The sequence below is a fragment of the Physcomitrium patens genome, chromosome 8 (genome assembly GCF_059467195.1).
Source record: "Physcomitrium patens ecotype Gransden chromosome 8, ASM5946719v1, whole genome shotgun sequence".
NCBI classification, from domain to species: Eukaryota; Viridiplantae; Streptophyta; class Bryopsida; order Funariales; family Funariaceae; genus Physcomitrium; species Physcomitrium patens.
In genome coordinates, this window is record NC_143417.1 from 2,839,182 (window position 1) to 2,858,615 (window position 19,434).

General features: G+C 31.5%; 1 protein-coding gene across 2 annotated transcripts; it reads right to left on the reverse strand.

Annotated features, from left to right (window-relative positions):
- Window positions 1–16,572: 16,572 nt before the first annotated feature.
- On the reverse strand, window positions 16,573–19,174 carry LOC112285595 (EP1-like glycoprotein 1). 2 transcript variants are annotated; one of them, XM_024526537.3, is made up of 5 exons: window positions 19,051–19,174; window positions 18,111–18,705; window positions 17,803–17,999; window positions 17,344–17,623; window positions 16,573–17,209 (listed from the first exon to the last, which is right to left on the reverse strand). In XM_024526537.3, exons 2-5 carry the CDS (start codon window positions 18,683–18,685, stop codon window positions 16,900–16,902), a joined length of 1,362 nt encoding a protein of 453 aa, XP_024382305.1. In that variant the 5' UTR covers window positions 18,686–18,705; window positions 19,051–19,174; the 3' UTR covers window positions 16,573–16,899. The 2 variants fall into 2 exon arrangements, with proteins under 2 accessions (XP_024382305.1, XP_090108463.1); XM_090252337.1 differs by having other exon boundaries at window positions 18,959–19,131.
- Between the last annotated feature and the right edge of the window lie 260 nt (window positions 19,175–19,434).

Below are 19,434 nucleotides of genomic sequence, written 5' to 3' on the forward strand. Positions count from 1 at the left end.
ACAAATAAGATCCGAATTCTGCGACAAGAAAATCGCTCAGTAACAGTGTATGCTTCACAATTTCGATAATTTGCAATTGACATCAAGTGAGATGATGCTGCACTCATCAGTCAATTTCTTTATGGATTGCAATACGAAGTAAAGAAATTGATGCTCAACTTACCTGATCCTCAAACTTTGAGTCAAGCAATCGATTTTGCGGTAAAATGTGATAATCGACTTTTCAAATTTCGATCCGAGAATCATTCACGGGAACCTCAACGTTATTACTCAATGGCAACATCAACATCTTTGCCAAACGTACATTCGAAAGTAGAAGACATGTAAATTGACGCGATACGTTTTAAACCCCTAACTGAGCAAGAGAAGATTCGTCGTCGTCAAAAAAGATTATGTTTATATTGCGGAGAACCTAAGCACACTGCTCAACATTGTCCAAAGAAACGACGCAACTATAAAATGAGGGGTACGACGGTCAAAGAAGACAACATGTCAGAAAACGGATTCGTCCAGCTACAATAGGGACCGTGCAGCTGGAACCTTGTACAATTCCTAATGAAGGTCCTATCCTCTCCTCAGAACCCTCTCCTTGTTTTATAATAGACTTATATTTAGGACCTAAGAATTACAAAGCCTCTGCTTTATTAGATTCGGGAGCCTCAGCATGTTTTTTAGATGAACAATTTGTTAAAAGTCGTAAAATATCCTTTATACAGAAACCTAAACCAGTACATGTAGAAGTCATAGATGGTCGTCCCTTGTCTTCTGGAGATGTCACTCATGAAACTCATCCTATAAAAGTAACAATAGACGGTCATGATAGCTACATAGCTTTTAACATAATTAAATCCCCGTCCAATCCAGTTATTTTAGGTTTATCTTGGCTAGAAAAATATAACCCTCGAATAGATTGGAATTCGCGTAAACTTGACTTTTTCCAAAGCATTATTAATAGTTCTACCAACCAAGTAAAAAATTATAAGTCTAGTATAGTAAAACCCGTACTGATAGGTGCAAAAGCATTTATACACGCAGCAAAAGAAGGATCAACTTTTGCTATTTATGCTGCACCTATTTCTGAAAACGTAAAGACTTCAAGTGGCATTCCAAGTCAATATCAGGAGTATCAAGACGTTTTTGAGAAAAAGAATGCAGATATTCTTCCTGAGCATCACCCATATGATTGTTCAATCGACCTCAAGGAAGGAACTCAGCCACCATTTGGACCAATTTACAGTTTATCGCAAGATGAGATGGCTGAACTCAAGACATATATTGACGAGAATTTAGCGAAGAATTTCATACGCCATTCAAAATCTCCAGCAGGAGCTCCAATTCTATTCGTAAAGAAAAAAGATGGATCTTTACGAATGTGTGTTGATTATCGAGGACTCAACAAGATCACAATCAAGAACAGGTATCCATTACCTTTGATATCAGGACTCCTTGACCAGTTGAATCAAGCTAAGATCTATACAAAAATAGATCTAAGAGGAGCATATAATCTAGTACGGATCAAAGAAAGAGATGAATGGAAGACTGCGTTTCGAACCAGGTATGGACATTTCGAATATAATGTCATGTCCTTTGGACTCACGAATGCACCAGCTGCTTTTCAACATCTCATGAATGATGTATTTCGTGAATTCTTAGACAATTTTGTCGTCTGCTATCTAGACGATATCCTGATCTATTCTAAGAACGTCGAAGAACATGAAATACATGTTCGTTAAGTATTACAAAAACTTAGAGATGCAGGATTGTACGCCAAGATGGAAAAGTGTGTATTTCACACTACTCAAGTTGACTTTTTAGGATACATCATTTCAAATGATGGTCTCATAATGGATTCTAAAAAAGTCCAAACAATCATGGATTGGAAGATTCCAAGGACAGTAAGAGATGTCCAATGTTTCTTGGGATTTGCCAATTACTATCGGATCTTCATCAAAGACTTCTCACGAGTTGCAGCTCCACTTACACGCTTGACTAGTAAAGATAAATTCCAATGGAATCAAGAAGCGGAAGCAGCATTTGAAGCCTTGAAGACATCGTTTGTCTCTGCACCAGTCTTATATCGTGTTGACTTTTCCAAGGCATTTTTTATGGAAACAGATGCATCCGATTTTGCCTTGGGTGCAGTTTTATCACAAATGGGAACAGATGACAAACTTCATCCGATAGCTTTTCATTCAAGAAAATTCTCAGCAGCCGAGATCAATTATGAGATCCACGATAAAGAACTTCTTGCGATCGTGGATTCCTTTCAAGAATGGCGTCATTATCTAGAAGGTGCTTCTAGTCCAGTCATTGTGTATATAGATCACAAGAACCTCGAGTATTTCATGTCAGCACGTATGTTGAATCGTCGTCAAGCTCGTTGGAGTATGTCTTTGTCAAGATTCGAGTTCATTATCACTTATCGGCCAGGAAAACAACAAGGTTTGTTTGATGCCCTATCTAGACGTTCTTATTTTGCACCAAAAGAAGGAGATGCAGCTTTTGAGCAACAAAGAATGGTCCTCTTGAAACTGGAGCAATTTCATCTCCGAGCAATGAAATCAACATTGACTGTTGATTCAACTTTTCTCAAGCAAATCCAGTCCACTATGTCCTCAGATCCTCTTGTTTTTGATATCGAGAATAATTCTTTCAAGTCTCATGATCCTTCTAAGTTCGAGTTCAAGAATAATCTATTATATTTTGAAGGACGCCTATATGTTCCAGAAGGAGAAGCACGTTTACGTGTTCTTCAAGCACGTCATGACTTTCCAACAGCAGGGCACTTTGGATATAATAAGACTTTAGAACTCATATCAAGAGATTTTTGGAGGCCACAAATGTGGAAGTCAGTCAAAGACTTTGTACAATCATGTGATATTTGTTCAAGATCAAAAATTCCTCGTCATCGACCTTACGGACTTCTTCAGCCATTACCTATACCAGAACAACCATGGTCTTCTGTTTCTATGGATTTCATCACAGATCTTCCAAGCTCAAGATCTTATGATTCTATATTTATGATAGTAGATCGCTTCACCAAGATGGCACATTTTGTGCCATGTACAAAATCTATCACAGGTGAAGAAACAGCTAAGCTTTTCATTGATAATATCTATCGCTATCATGGATTACCTAAAGATATCATATCGGATAGGGGAACTCAATTTGTGTCAAGATTTTGGAGGACCCTTTTCAAGATTTTAAAAGTGGACATAAAGCTATCTTCGGCTTTCCATCCTCAAACTGATGGACAAACAGAGCGCATAAACCAAGTCTTGGAGCAATATTTAAGGTGTACTATCAACTACCAACAAGATGATTGGACAACCCTTCTGCCATTGGCAGAGTTTGCTTATAATAATACGGTACATTCTTCCACGCAACAAACACCTTTCTTTGCCAATTATGGCTATCATCCACGACTTGATACTTTTGATTTTTCAAAAGTTGATAATCCTGCAGTAGAAGATATGGCAAATCGGTTGTCAGAGTTACATGCAATAATGAAGACGCAATTGAAGGAAGCTCAAGAACGACAAAAGATAAACGCAGATCTATATCGTAAGGAGCAACTACAAATCAATGTGGGTGATAAGATATGGCTACTTCGTCGCAATATCAAGACTACTCGACCTTGTGACAAGTTGGACTATCGTAGGCTTGGCCCTTTTTCTGTTTCTGAACAGATCAACCCAGTTGCATATCGGTTACATCTACCGGAGTCAATGAAGATCCATCCTGTATTCCACGTGTCTCTTCTTGAACCATATAAGACAGTAGATATACAAGGAAGAAGACAAATGCCACCGCCTCCTATAGAAGTAGATAATAATGAAGAATTTGAGGTGGAAGAGATATTAGACTCAAGGCGGCGCCGAAATAAGCTGGAATATCTTGTTCATTGGCGCGGATATGATATTAGTGAACGCACATGGGAGCCATCCAGGAATCTAGCAAATGCATCAGCTAAAGTCAAAGTTTTTCATCAATGACATCCATCGAAACCAAGATGAAAATCTCTCTTATAAAAGAGACAAGATTGAGGCAAGATAATATTCAATTTCCTATCCTTGTTTGTAACTTCTTTGCATTTGTGACGCTAATTAGATGGAGAGCCAACAACCAGCGGATTCAACTCAAGAACCTTCGTTTGCTGACCTGCCGGATGAGACATTACGATTGTCACAACCTTCAAGACGACGCAATCGAGATGGATATCTTTAAGAATGACATGTTCTTCCTCGAATAGATGGTGAGATACAACGCGTTTGGTATCACGATTTGGGAAGGGACTCCCGATGTTTGGTGATTTTGCTAGAGGTAGGAACAACTCCAGATGGTGTTCCAAATATTCTATTCGAAGGAAGTTACGAAGGCCTCAACAATGATCAAATAATTGGGTGGTCTTCCCGCCTTGGTATGGGACACTACCAATGGTTGAGAGGCCCTATCAATCATCTTCGAAGAGAACAGAGATCAGAGTATGTGGCGAATACAATTCGTCGCATCATAGATTTCTTCAACATATGATGACCGCTCCTCGTGGAACTCGTCTCTAGAAGGGGGGGTAATGTCACGGCCATAATCATGTAAGCTAATAATTACATATAGGAATAGGTGGAAATAAGTAAAAGTAGATAAAAGTAAGTTAATTCTATAATATTTAATATAGAAGCTTCCTAGAAACTTCCTAGACGCTGCTTTGACTTCATAGGTGTCTTTAATTGACTTTTTGGATTAGAAACGTGGTGAAGAAGTTGGCCATGTGCCACACATGTTGTTAGCTTGAAGATTAAGCTAACTATGTGGCCCACACGTAGAAAAACTTGCCTTGTAAGTCAAGGCATGTGTCCTACAAAGTCAACACATATTGGAGGTCCTATAGAACGTCGCCACGTAGCCCCTAGTTAGATAGTATATATAGAGACAAGAGTGAAGGCTTCTTCACTCTTGTCAACTCCTTTCTTGCTTCTAGTCCAGGTTCAAGAGTCTTTAGTTTCTTGTCTTGTGGCAATAGCCATTCCAGTTTCCTTTTAATATACCTACTTGTTTATATTTTGACTTATTATATCGAGATAGCCTTTTTGTATATTTTCCCTCATCGAGTCTTTGTCCTTGACAACGGCATCTTTCAAATAGCTAGCTGCTTATATAATTCCTTCAGTGGTATTTATCCTAGATAATTAGAAGTATTGTCGCATGTTGAAGAACCATTGACATATACCTTCTTATCTTAGAGTTCCAAAGTATGTACTAGACTTACTCAATTTCAATCTAGCAAATGTTGACTCTCTTATCCTCAAGGCTTTTATTTGCCCTTACAAAGTAGCTATTTGGCCTAAGAGGTGTTGTATTTGAGCCTCGATTTGGGATTGCTCTACCATATCTCTCACACTATAATTTTTGTGCTGGATTCCACTATTATAGTGCCTTCTCACCTCTTGATTGACTTTTCAAAAGTAGCTTATAATAGCCTCAATATAGTACCTATTGTCTCCACAACAACTGATCTTAAACTAAATTATGACTATTGATATGCTACCAAAAGTAAATAGTCTAACACTTGCTCTAACAACAATGAAACATGACTAGACTAACTTAAAAATCCAAAATCCTTCCAATCCACAAAAATATAAGGCTTTCTTTCATAATAGAATAAAACAAACTAGATTAAAACAAAATGGAATTAAAAAAAATATGACATGAAAGACAAAACTAAGCAAACAAAAAGAGAATAAAATAAATGAAAATAGAAAGATATAAAATTAAACTTTATTAATAAAAAGGATCCAAAGCCATACTTGACCAAATGCCTCAAAAGACCCTGGCTAGTCATATTTATACCTTATCCTACCACCATGGACATTTTAAAATGTTCCTAGGTGAAAGATCCCACCTAAACAATGACCTTAAATTCTTTCTCTAGAAGGTTTTATAATGGATCCTACCTAGATAACCACCCTAATCCTTTTTTAGAAGGTTCTATAGTAGACCCTACCTAGATAACTATCCTAAATCTTTTCTATAATGTTCCACGTTGGATCCCATTTAATCCATTAATCTAACTTCAATTTTATAAACTTCCATGGTTTTAATTATCTATATAATTATCTTGTCTATACCCTGTTATACTATCAATATAAATATAATGACATGATTGATACAACAATGCAACTATTGTTTATAACTTACTTGATGTATCTTAGTGTTGTATTGTGACACGATTATATGGTAAAAATATGACTAAAAATAATTTTTTAATTAATATTCTATTATATTAATTCAAAAAAAATTCAAAATATTTTAATAAGACTTTTATAAAAGTCTCTTAGCCTATTTTCTTGTCTTAATAGCAAGTAAATAAAGGTTAGTTAGTATTTTTATCTGCTAGGATATAGAAACTCTTTTACTACCTTAGAAAGGCCATAAATTGATAAAATCAGAATAAAAGAGGTAAATGGTTGATATGATTGATACTAAGATGAAGTTGAAGGTAGGATTGTTCTAAAAAATCCTTAGAATAGGTTAGATTGATACCCGGGGGTTGACCATTTGTGAAATAGGATTGAAATCAAACCTCTAGTCACTAAAATGATGGCCTAGGGTAAATTAAGAAGGCATTCAAAGTTTGGAGATTAGAATTTGAAAGCTAGCTTAAAGCTCTTTCTAGAAGCATAAGGATTATTTTTGTAGGATTTTTGAGGACTTAACAATTGTTATTCAAAGTTAGAATTTGTATTGGTGATTTGGATTTTATATAGTATAACTAAGACTAGCAATTTTAGCTAGTTCATGCAATTGGTGTAGCATCTATAATTCAAAATTTGGCACTGTTTGAGTTATTGGATGTACAAAGTGTATACAAAATTTTGTAATAATCTAATAGTGTGGTTTAGAGATATCTAGTTTTTAAAACAAGAGGGTTTCAAAAGTTGGCAGTTTGGGGTTGGATAGGATTTTGTGATATCTAGAGATCTACTAATTGGATCAAGGTGAAATTTGGCATGGTATTGATGGACTTAAAGATCAAGCTGTAGACTAATTTTGAATCAAAGTTAATTGTTAAAAAAAGAGAAATCACTACTAGGATTTTTGCTTTACTTTTTAAGTTGGTGGCCAAGTAACATTAATGCAATTTTTGGAGGTTTTCTTACAATTTGTAAGTTGGATTGGACTAAAAATTCTTAAGCATATAGAAGACTTACATTGACAATTGCATACAAAATTTTACATCAAGTGGATGGTCAAATTAGAAGTTACATCTTGTTAAATCTCATTGATTAGGATTGGAACTTACAAGAAAAATCTAAATTACTTAAATATGAAAGTAACAAGATAATTGGGACTTATGTATGGTTAAGGCTATTGAAAAGAGTATTTTTTTAGCACTTTTGAATCGAAATTTGGATTATATTCTTTTCATATGGGTGAAACCTATTAGAGTTTCCTGAATACTTATGAAAAATAACCTCACCTTCGATATGTAGCTGCTTGGTGCAATCCTAAACAACACAAGACGTAATATGACATCAGATTAAAAAAACAACAATAAGCCCAATATTTTTTATACTATTGTTATTTATTCTAGGACACTCTACATTACCTTACTGATATATTTGTTCACAAATCCTATAATTGCTTTTGGACTTATCAATCTTGGTGTTTTTCTTTTGTTATAGATATTACTTCTTCAAGGCTTGTTTTGTTTACTTATATGCACTACTAAGGTAAAAAATGAAGAAATAATCTTCTCCTATTTTTGTCTCATTTTTTTAAGAAGTATGGTCTACATGAATTTTTTTATAATTTCTTCTTATTTTCTTAATGTAATTGATTGAATAAGTAGATTCTATCATTTTGACAATGTAGTATTAATAAAAAATGTTATGCTTTATTTGCTTATTTTACCATTGCATTTAATATAATGATCCCTAAGATCCAAAATGTCTTCAAGAAATTTTTTTAAAGATTCTTTATAGATTTTTATTAATATATTAAAGATTATGAATTTTTTTTATTAAAAATATATTGATAATAATTCTTGAGGGCTTGTAAATCTTTGCCAAAATATTTCACATTTTCTTGCATTCTTACATTTGCATATATGAGTCAATTTTAAAGACTTGATATTGAGGACAATTAATACTTATGCTTCTGCTTTACATGATTTTTATTTTGATTTTTTATCAATATTAGTAAAAAATTATAATATATCGCCTATATGCATATAGAGCTTATAAATATGCATCAAATGCTTCATAACAAATTTATTATGCTATAATTCTTCTCATCTAATCAGTTAATATAATAGTCAATTAGAAATGATGCCATTGCAAAAACAACCAATGTAATAGCAACAAGCAACAAGTTTGTTCAACAATAACAAATCTTGTAGTAGCTATAAAAGAATAATTAATAAATATTGTACAAAATATAATAATAAATAGTAATGATATGAAGCTATGATGGAACAAAACAACATTCCTTTGATATTAATAATAGATCATTTCTAGTATAAGTCAAAATCAGCAACAATAAGATAAGGCTCTAGTGGCAACACAATGGCAAGGCTCTAGTTGTAGTAGTATGGAAACACATCATTTAGAAACAACTTATCTATAAAATTTATTTATAAAATTTATTAATAATTTTTATTTAATTTTTTTATCCATGATATATTTTTATTTATATTACTAAATATCATTTTTTAAATATAAAACATCATTCAAGTTGTAAACATAAATGTGTAAGAATAAAGAAAAAAGCACTTTGTAAAAATTGCTATAAGCAAGACAAGCCGTAGTATTATAGACATATACATTTATCTAAATAAGAAGTTGTAGGTAAAAGATAAATTTATATAGATTTGACATTATCTTATGGCAAAGCTTCTTAGAAGTTTTATAGATATGTATTTGACTTTATAAATATTTATAGTTAATTGATAAGTTGAAAAATTGACCAAATTTTTCATCTATCAAATGTGTGGATAGCTTGTAGTACAAGTTAACAAAATGGCATGTGTGTAGGAAATTTAATTAGAAAGTTAAGACACATGTCTTACAAATCAGACATGTATTAGAAACCTTATAAGATGCCACCATGTAGCTCTTAGTTGATAATATATATGGAAGAAAGAATAAATCCTTCTTTATTCTTGTTAATGCCTTTTTAGTCTTTAGTTTTGTTCAAAGACTTTTTAATCTTCTTTTCTTTAATTATAGCCATTTTAATTTAATATTATACCATCTTTGAATGATTCTTCAATATTTTTGAGTAACATAAGAATATATTAATATTTTAGTTTTCTACGATTTATATCCTTGATAATTTGATAAGAGTGCTAATTTGTTATCTTTGATTTGTATTAAAAGTAAGTGAATTATTCTACTTTTATTGTTTTATTTTTAAGATTATAGATTACTGATTTTTAAACTTATTTTCTAATTTTCTAATATTGATTATTTTCGTGAAAAATAGTGGACTATTCTTCTTTATAAAAATATTCATTTGATATAAGAGGTTACAAATTAAAGTGATCTAATTTGACTTTTAGATTTGTCTAGGTTTAGGAATTTAAATTGTCTATAGAAGAAAAGATTATAGATGCTATTTTTGATAGAAGAGAAAATAGATTTGTAACTATTACAAATCTTCACATATTTATTAATACTTTAACGGTGAAAATTTCACATATCTTTAACATTAACCATGGAGGGATTATTTTAACACCTATAGAAGAGGTTAATAATAAAGTTCAAAGTCAATGCTAAGAAGTTGTATAATTAAGAAAAATAAGTAAATAAAGCTTATAACTAAATTTAAGAAGTCTTGCTACTCCAAGTATAAGAGAGGCAAGAATAACAATGCCCAAGAAGTTTGATGGAACAAGATTAAAACTTTGAAGATTCTAACAACAAGTAAGCTCTATTTAAGGTTGCATCCTTTAAAATACTCTAATGGATTTACTCAAGTTGAATTCATAGTTGCATTTTTTTTTAAAGTGCTCTCACTTGATTTGTAACTTTAATAGAAAAAGATTTATATCTCTTTTATAATCTAAATATATTCTTAAAAGTATTTATGGCTATTTTTAAAGAAAATAATTAAAAAAAGATAGAAAATACCAAATTTATAATTTTACAATAAAGATTACGTTCAATCACCATATATACTATAGAATTCCAAAATCTTGTTTGTGATGTAGATTAAAATGATAAAGTCATTATCAATCAATTTTGATATGGATTAAGAGGTAACATCAAAAATTTATTATTGATGATGCTAAGAGCAAGCTCATTAAAGAAATTTATTGCTTAAGCCATTATATGTGATAATTAACTCTTTGAAAGATGCCAAGATCAAAGATTTGGTTGGAGAAGTATAAATCAAGCCATAGAAATAACATCTAAGTTTATTAAAGCTTATTTATTAAGACCAAAATCTATGCAAATTGATACAATATGTTTCAAGTCTCTTATCAAGCAAGAAAAAATTCAATGTGATAAAGAAGGTTTATGCTTATATTATAGAAAACCTAAGCACCTTGCTTAATATTGTGCAAAAAAATAATAGAACCACAAAATAAAGAATATGGTTTCCAAATAAGATGATGTGTCAAAAAATGAGTTTCTTCAACTACAATAAAAACAGTGTGGTTGGAATCTTACATAACTTCTAGTAAAGATCCTATTTTCTCGTCAAATCTCCCACCTTATATTATAATAGAAATTTTTTTGAAACTAAAAAATCACAATGTTTTTACTTTTCTAGATTCAAGAGCCTTAGCTTATTTTATTAACAAAACCTTTGTTAAAAAATAAGAAATATTTTTAATCAAGAAAAATAAATATGTATATATAAAATTCATAAATAGTCATTTATTATACTCTAGAGATGTTATCTATAAAATAACTCTTTTAGATGTAACAACTAATGATTATAATTACTTAATAATATTCAATGTTATTAGATCTCTATCCAATGTAGTTATTTTAGGATTATTATGGTAAACCTTGACTTTTCTTATAGTTTAATCTAAGATTCTACTAGTCAAGTAAAAATCTATAAGTCCAATATAACCAAATTCTTATTGATAGGTGCAAGAGCTTTCATGCATACATAAAAAAATGGACGAATTTTTGCTATATATGCCACACCTATTTTCAATAAAAAAAAAAAAAAAAAAAAAAAAAAAAAAAAAAAAACTTTAAGTAGTATTCCAAGTTAAAATTAAGATTATCAAGACATTTTGAAGAAGAAAAATATAGATATTCTTTTAAAGCATTGTTTCTATGATTTTTCAATTGATCTTGAAGACAAAGCTCACCATTTGGATAAATCTATAGCTTATTGCAAAATAAATTGGCTGCCCTCAAAAAATACATTGACAAGAACTTGACTAAAAACTTCATTTGCTATTTTAAATCTTGAATAGGATCTTCTATCCTATTTATGAAGAAAAAAGATGGATTTTTGTGAATGTATATAAATTATAGAAGATTCAAAAAGATCATCATGAAAAATAGATATCTTCTAATTTTGATTTTAGAAGTTTTTGATCAATTTAATTAAGAAAGATCTATATAAAAATAGATGTATGAGGAGTATATTACTTGGTATGCATCAAAGAAGGAGATGAATAGAAGACTATATTTTGAACCAAATATGGATATTTTGAATATAATGTCATGTCTTTTGAACTCACAAATGTACTACCTATATTTCAACATTTAATAAATAATATCTTCCATGAGTTTATTGATGATTTTATAATCTATTATCTAAAAAATATTTTAATCTACTCTAAAACATAAGATAGCATGAATTTTATGTTTATTTCTTGCTATAAAAATTTAAAGATACAAGATTATATACTAACTCTATTCAAGTTGATTTCTTAGGATATATTATTTTTAATCATGGCCTTATTATAGATCCTAAAAAGTTCCAAACTATCATAGATTAGAAGATTTCAAAAACAATTAAAGTCATGAAATGGTTTTGTAAAATTTACCAATTATTATTGAATCTTTATTAAGAATTTTTTTCAAATTGAGGCTCTTCTTATACATCTCATATGTAAAGACAAACTTGAGTAGAATAAAGAAGGTAAAGTATCTTTTGAAGCCTTAAAGACATCATTTATTTTTACACTAATTTTTATTGCATTGACTTTTTCAAGGCATTCTTTATGGAAATAGATATATCAAATTTTGCTATAGATGAGGTATTGTCACAAATGAGAATAGATGATAAATTCCACTTAGTAGCTTTGTATTCTATGAAATTTTCAATCACTCAAATTAACTATAAGATCCATGATAAAGAACTTCTTATAATCTTAGAATTATTTCAAGAATAGCATCATTATCTAAAAGATGCTTTTAGTCTAGTCATCATTTATATAAATCATAAGAATCTTAAGTACTTCATTTTGACACATGTTTTGAATTGTTGCCAAGTCTATTGAAATATATCTTTATCAAGCTTTGATTTCAATATTACTTATTAACTTCGATAATAATAAGGTTTGTTACATGCCTTTTCTAGATGTTCTTATCTTATATATAAAAAAAAATGCTTTTTTTGATTAAAAAAAAGATAATTTTCTTAAAGTTGGACTATTTTCAACTTTGACTAATAAAATCAACATTGACTATTGATTCAACCATTTTCAAGCAAATTCAATTGAGTGTGTCATCATATTTTCTTATTTATAATATTAAAAATAATTCTTCTAAATCTCATGAGACTTCTAGGTTTGAGTTCAAGAATAGTATATTCTATTTAAAAGAATAATTATATATTCCAAAAAATAAAGCACGATTATGTATTTTTTAATCTCATCATATTTTTTAACAACTGGATATTTTTGATACAATAAGACTTTGGAGCTAATATTGAAAGATTTTTGGTGGCTTCAAATATAAAAGGGAATAAAAGACTTTTTATGTGACATTTGTTTTAAATCAAAAATTCTTTGTCATCAATTTTATGGACTTATTTAATTATTATCTATTCCAAAACAACTATGGTCTATTGTTTCTATGGTTTTTATCACAGATCTTTCAATTTCATATTTGTATGATTTTATATTTGTAATATTAGATCATTATTTTAAGATGGTCTTTTTTGTACCATTTACAAAATCTATCATTGGTGAAAAAATAGCTATCACTATCAAGGATTATCTAAAGATGTTATATTAGATAGGTAGATTCAATTTATATTAAGATTTTAGAGAATCTTTTTTAAGATTCTAAAGATGGATATAAAGTTTTTTTTGGCTTTCATTTTTAAATTGATAGATAAACAAAGTGCATAAACCAAATTTTGAAGCAATATTTGAAATATACCATCAACTACCAATAAGATGATATGACAACTTTTTTATCATTTGTAAAATTTTCTTATAATAATATAATACATTCTTCTACATAATTTTTATTTTTTTTTATTTTTTTCTATTAGTTATAGTTATCTTCTATGACTTGATTCTTTTGAAATTTCAAAAGATGATAATCTTACAATGAAAGATTTTTCAAATCATTTATTTGAACTACATACAACAATGAAGGCACAACTAAAAGAAGCTCAAGAATGACAAAAGACCAATGCAGATGCCTATCACAAGGAACAACCTCAATTCTACATTTGCAATAAGATATGATTATTTTATCACAATATCAAGACTAGCCGCCTTTATGATAACTTAGATTATTATAAGCTTGAACTATTTCCTATTTGTCAATAAATTAATCCAGTTGCTTATTGATTACTTCTATCAAAGTCTATAAAGATCCATCTTATATTTTGCATGTCTCTTCTTGAACCATATAAGACAATGAATATCTCAAAAAGATAACAAATGCTATTTTTTTTTTTATATATATAGAAATAGATAATAATCAAGAGTTTAAGGTAAAAGAAGTTTTAGATGAAGGTAATATCAAAATAGATTAGAATATCTTATTTATTGCTGCAAATATGATATTAATGAATGTACTTGAAAGCTAGCTAAGAATCTTGTAAATGCAATAAAAAAAGTTGATGCTTTTCATTGATATCATCCATCAAAACTAAGGTGAATAATAATAAATCTTTATTATTTAAGAAATGAAATTCAAAAAAGATTATATTTTACCTTCTATTTTTGTTTTTAGTTTTTATATATTTATAGCACTAAAAAAATAGAAGACTAATAATCAATAGATTCAATTCAAGAGCTATCATTTGCGGACTTATCAAACAAGACATTGTGATTGTCACAGCCTTCAAGTTAATATAATTGAGATGAAGATCCTAAAAATGACAAGGTCTTCTTTGAATAGATAGCAAGATATAATTTCTTTGATATCATGACCTTGGAAGAGATTCCTAATGTTTGATAATTTTATTGAAAGTAAGAACAATATTTGATGGTCTTACAAATGTTTTTTTTGAAAGAAGTTATGAAAGCATCAACAATGATTAAATAACAAGGTGGTCTTCTTACCTTAGAATAGAACATTATTGATGGTTGAGAGGACTTATCAACCACCTTCGAAGACAATAAAGATTAGAATATGTATCAAATATAGTTTACTGCATCTTAGACTTCTTTAATATATGATGATTGCTTCTTATAGAACTTATTCTTTGAAGGAGAAAAAGAAGAGGGAAGAAGAATAATATCATATATATATATATATATATATATATATATATATATACTTAAATAAGAAGTACTAGATAGAAAGTAAATATAGATAGATTTGATATTATCTTATGATAAAGCTTTTTAGAAGCTTTAAAGACATATATTTGATTTTATACAAAGTCATAGTTGATTGATAGATTAAAAACTTGGATAATAAATTAGCTATATATTACATGTATAGATAGCTTGTAGTACAAGCTAACAATGTAGTACACATATAGAATACTTACTTTAGAAATTAAGCCACATGTTTTATAATTGGACACATGTTGAAAATCATGTAGGATGTTGTCACATATCTTATACTTGGACAATATATATAGAGGCAAGAGTAAAGCCTTCTTCACTCTTGTTAATATCTTTTTAATTTGTAGTCTTGTTTCAAAACTTTCTATTCCTTTTAACTTTGGTAATAGTCATATTAATTTAATGTTATATCACCTTTGAGTAATTCTTTAATATTTTTGAATAACACAAGAGTGTATTGATCTTTTAGTTCTTTGAGATTCATATCCTTGATACCTAACTTGTAATACAAACAATATGATATCATTGAGTAGAAAGAAAATAAGATAATATAATATGTAGAATTGATTTTTGGATATTTTAGAATAAAATAGAAAAAAATAGTAAAATTATAAAAAATATTTTTATTGCAACATATATTAAAAATACATAAATTTTAAATTACAAAATATTAGATTAATTAATGTTAATAAAATAAAAAATTATATTATAAAAATAAAATTTTTAAAATAATTAGATAATTAAGATATAGAAATAAAAATATTAAAAAGTAAAGAATTGATTGTTATTTGATTTATATGATTGATCCTTGATATATGTAAAAAGATAAATTATATTCTATTTTAAAAGATATTCAATTATATTATTAAAGATAGAAAATTTGGTTAATTTAAAGAAGTCAAGATGTATATTTTTTAATACAAAGAAGGTCTATTGCATGATTAAGTTGTATTGAGGTAGATTGAGCTCTCAATTGTATTATTTTGATATATAATTTTGACTTAGAAAAGAATATAGAAGTAAAAATAGTTTTCTTATAACAAACTAGTTGAAAAGTATAAATTAATTAATATATAATAGGATTAAGTTGACTTGTGAATATATCAAGTAAAAGAATAGAGAGAATTTAAAAATAAAATTTTATTATGTCTTTTGGAGATACAATTTAAAATAATAAAAAAATAAAGATGAAGAATTATTTTGGGCTATTTAAAAAATAAGATGATAAGAAAGAATGTAGATATTAATAGAAATTAAGCATAATTTTTATATTAAAAAAATAATAGTATTATATATATATATATAGATATATATATATATATATATATATATAGATTATAGTTGTTGTGGTATATATATATAATTATTTAAGATTATAAATAGGATTGAAAAATTCATTGATATTTGATTCAAAAGTAACTTTAATTATGGAATTAAGATTTGAGATGTATCTAAAATTTATAATATAACTGAAACTTAAATAAAACTATATCTAAGAATAAAATTTAAGATTTGTAACTTTCACCTGAATTCTTGAAGATTAAAACTTCGAATTTGATTACAATTTATCTTTGGATCAATTAAAAGAATAAATTAAATTAATTTCTTAGATTCAAAATTTAGATTCAAGATTTACAATGATTAGGTTTCAAGATTAAAGTTTTAAAAGATTTTAATTTTGATTCAAATATTCCGCAACTAGTAAAGATTGGCTACAATCAATAATGTGGAGTGCTTCTGAATGCTTGTATTCGGTGCATCGAAAGTAAACCAAGTCATTACATAACTGAGTAACTTGCTATTTGGCTAATCACAGACGACATCAAACACAAGAACCTTTCTAAGATAAAGTTCCCTTTATTAGATGCTTGTGAATAGATTACTAAAAAATGTACGTCACCCAACTATTAAATTATTCAAACATTTACACACAATGCAGGTATACTTTATGTCTTGGTAATCCAATCTACACACGTTTCACTGAAGAAAATTCGTATCCACACATGAGAATTGTGGCTGCATTCGTGTTGAAAAATCCTGAAAAGTAATGAGCGTATGATATTGAACTTGGTATGGCGTGTATCCGGGTGAACCCACCTCCCCCCCTTGTCGACTGGATCCAACTGGCTGCAAGTGCATTTTCGATGAAGTCATCTCTTCTCCACTCTCTATACTTTGATGAACACCGACGTACCGGTGTTGACAGTCACCTTCTTCAGTGTGAGGATCTGCGTTCGCTTGAAACAATTTCTTGCCTTCACATTGTAGAAGAATCCATCGCAGTTGCAATCAGCCGAGCAACTGGCTTTGCAGGCACCCAGTGAGATCCTGAGCGGAGTCGCGTAGAACAGCATCGCAGATTCATAGCCCGCCAATTCCACGTAATTCTTGTTGTTGCACTTTTTCACTTTTTTGTTCCGCTGGCAAACCGGTGGAGAGTTGTGGTCGGGTGAGTTCAAAGAGAAACCCGTCGGACAGCTGCATGTACACAAGTGCAAGCAGCTTAGGTCAATTAGAAAACTGCATTGGATCATTCTTTGATGCATAACACTCTCCCGATTCGACCTCCAAGACAACCATGCAACTTGGGAAATGAAGGGCGGAGAGCGAACCCAGTGCATCCGGCAGTGGTCGTCCAAGTCTGATCAGTAGTCGTAGAGCAAATGCCGTAGTTGCCACAGAAGTTGGGCAGATCGCACTCAAAAAGCGCCTGCCAACCATAGGTCCACGAAGCACCCTTATACATGAGATAGTATTTGAGGTTGCCTTGGAAATCGAGGCCAAAGTGATAATCCGCTCCATAATTTGGAACCCAGGGAGGGACTGCAGTCTTGTAGACGAGACTCCCTGCCGCTGTATAGAGGCCGATTCCATCATTGTTCCTAGCCACAGCTGCAGAGCACCCACCACGCAATTAACCGTCATGCATACCTCTGCGCTTCCGAATCATAAGGCACACGCACACAAACATGTATACAAACACACACACACACACAAATATATGTATATATATATATATATATATATATAAGATTCGGCGCTAAGTCGCAAATCTTGAGCAAATGACGTACCTGCGTATGCAACCTTGCTCACATCCTGGCTGACGGGGACTGACTTTTTAAGGCTCCAGTAAACCTCAGGGTTGGGTCCATTCAGAAGCAGCTGAAGATCTCCTCCCTTGAGAATCATGATGTAGGTGCCGTCGTTGGACAACACACGTGTATCGGAATCCGAGTTCGCATCGGGGCTGCTCAACTCTGCACCCATCCTGTCAAAGTAATCGACGAAAACCATGATTAGACGAAAGATAGCGGGCTGGACTCAACCTCAACGTGAATGTAAATGCATGTCGACTTTAGAAGTTAGAAGTTCAGCATACCAGAATTTCTGACCCTTAAGAACCAGCCATTCCTTGACATCAAAGCTGTTGAATATGGCTTTGTTGTATCCCGTCACCAGCTTAAAGTTTCCGTTATCGGGGTTGGTTTCCAACGCCATCTTCGTCACCCCTTTGCCACCGGTTTCGCTGCTCCAGGTCAGAGATGTCTTGCCCTTGTACAGAATCCACAGCTGCAGGTCTCCATTATTGGTGAATTTGACAGTGCATTTGTCTGCGCCCACTGGAGTTCCTGCATAATAGTTGGCCGACCACAAGAGGTAACCCCGGTCTCCAGGCCTATTGCTTGGATCACCACGTCCCGTATACTTTTCCCGCACACTCAAAGAGCAGACGCCTTTCATGTCACCTTCCAGCCAGAACTGGAATCTCCCAGTTTCCAGTACAGCCTTGCCTCGCGCGGGTGAATCTACGGGTAGCGTGAGGTCGACGCTCGCACTGTATCCCTTAGCGCGCGACGCTGGCGGAGTTCGTTGGGCCAAACATCCCCTCACAAGAATGCAAATAGTGACGAGGATTAATTTGTCGCTGAGGCGGAAGTCGCGAGGAGTCTGCATTGCTGTTGTCTTTGATCAATCTGCACCCAAAACGCAAATGGAATGTGAACTCAAAATCTGGAGGATCACAAACATGTGCTGCAAAGGCATGAATAAAAGTGTCTCCCTTACAGCAACATCACCACAGCAAGATCAGTTTACCCACAACACAAACCAATTCCCAAACACAACAGTACTAATCTCGCCCAGTGTCGAGATAATTCGATCCCAAGCAGTCTTTTCAAGACACCACCAGCAATAGATAGCGCAAGCACCAAATTCCAAAAACTTAACTCAAAAATCCACGACGTTTACACACATCCCCTTTCAATTGGAAACATGGCGTTTAGATATTCAATGCAGATGACCAGTGCAGAATGCAAAACCTGCAAGCCAGAAAAACAAGATTGGAACCAGCTCTTGACAATCTCTCAGTGGATCAGAAACTATTCACCGGAGATCAACGCCCCGAATAAGGCATGAGTGGGTGAAGAACCGAGTAGTTTATATCGTTGAAATGGACCACATTGCTGATGATGCCGGTCCAGTTAAAGCTGATTCGACATCACGCCGCGACGACCAGCGAACGCAAGTTCGGTTGGTCGTCTGGAGTTACCCTCGTCGTCCTGAGCATCAGTCGTCTTGCTGGTGATGACATTGCAGCCCACAAGCGTAAGGATCTGAGGCCTGAATGTCAACGATGACTACAGTTCGAAGAAACTCAGCTGGTATAGGCCCAGCTTGACCTGATCACTGCCACCTCAGATTAG

What these genes read in the sequence shown, in the direction of transcription:
- LOC112285595 (XM_024526537.3), bottom strand. Translation starts at nt 18,685, where the DNA reads ATGCAGACTCCTCGCGACTTCCGCCTCAGCGACAAATTAATCCTCGTC. An exon ending in GAGCAAGGTTGCATACGCAG is followed by an intron (nt 17,624 to 17,802) that starts GTACGTCATTTG and finishes GGTGCTCTGCAG; the next exon opens with CTGTGGCTAGGAACAATGAT. An exon ending in ACCACTGCCGGATGCACTGG is followed by an intron (nt 17,210 to 17,343) that starts GTTCGCTCTCCG and finishes GTGTACATGCAG; the next exon opens with CTGTCCGACGGGTTTCTCTT.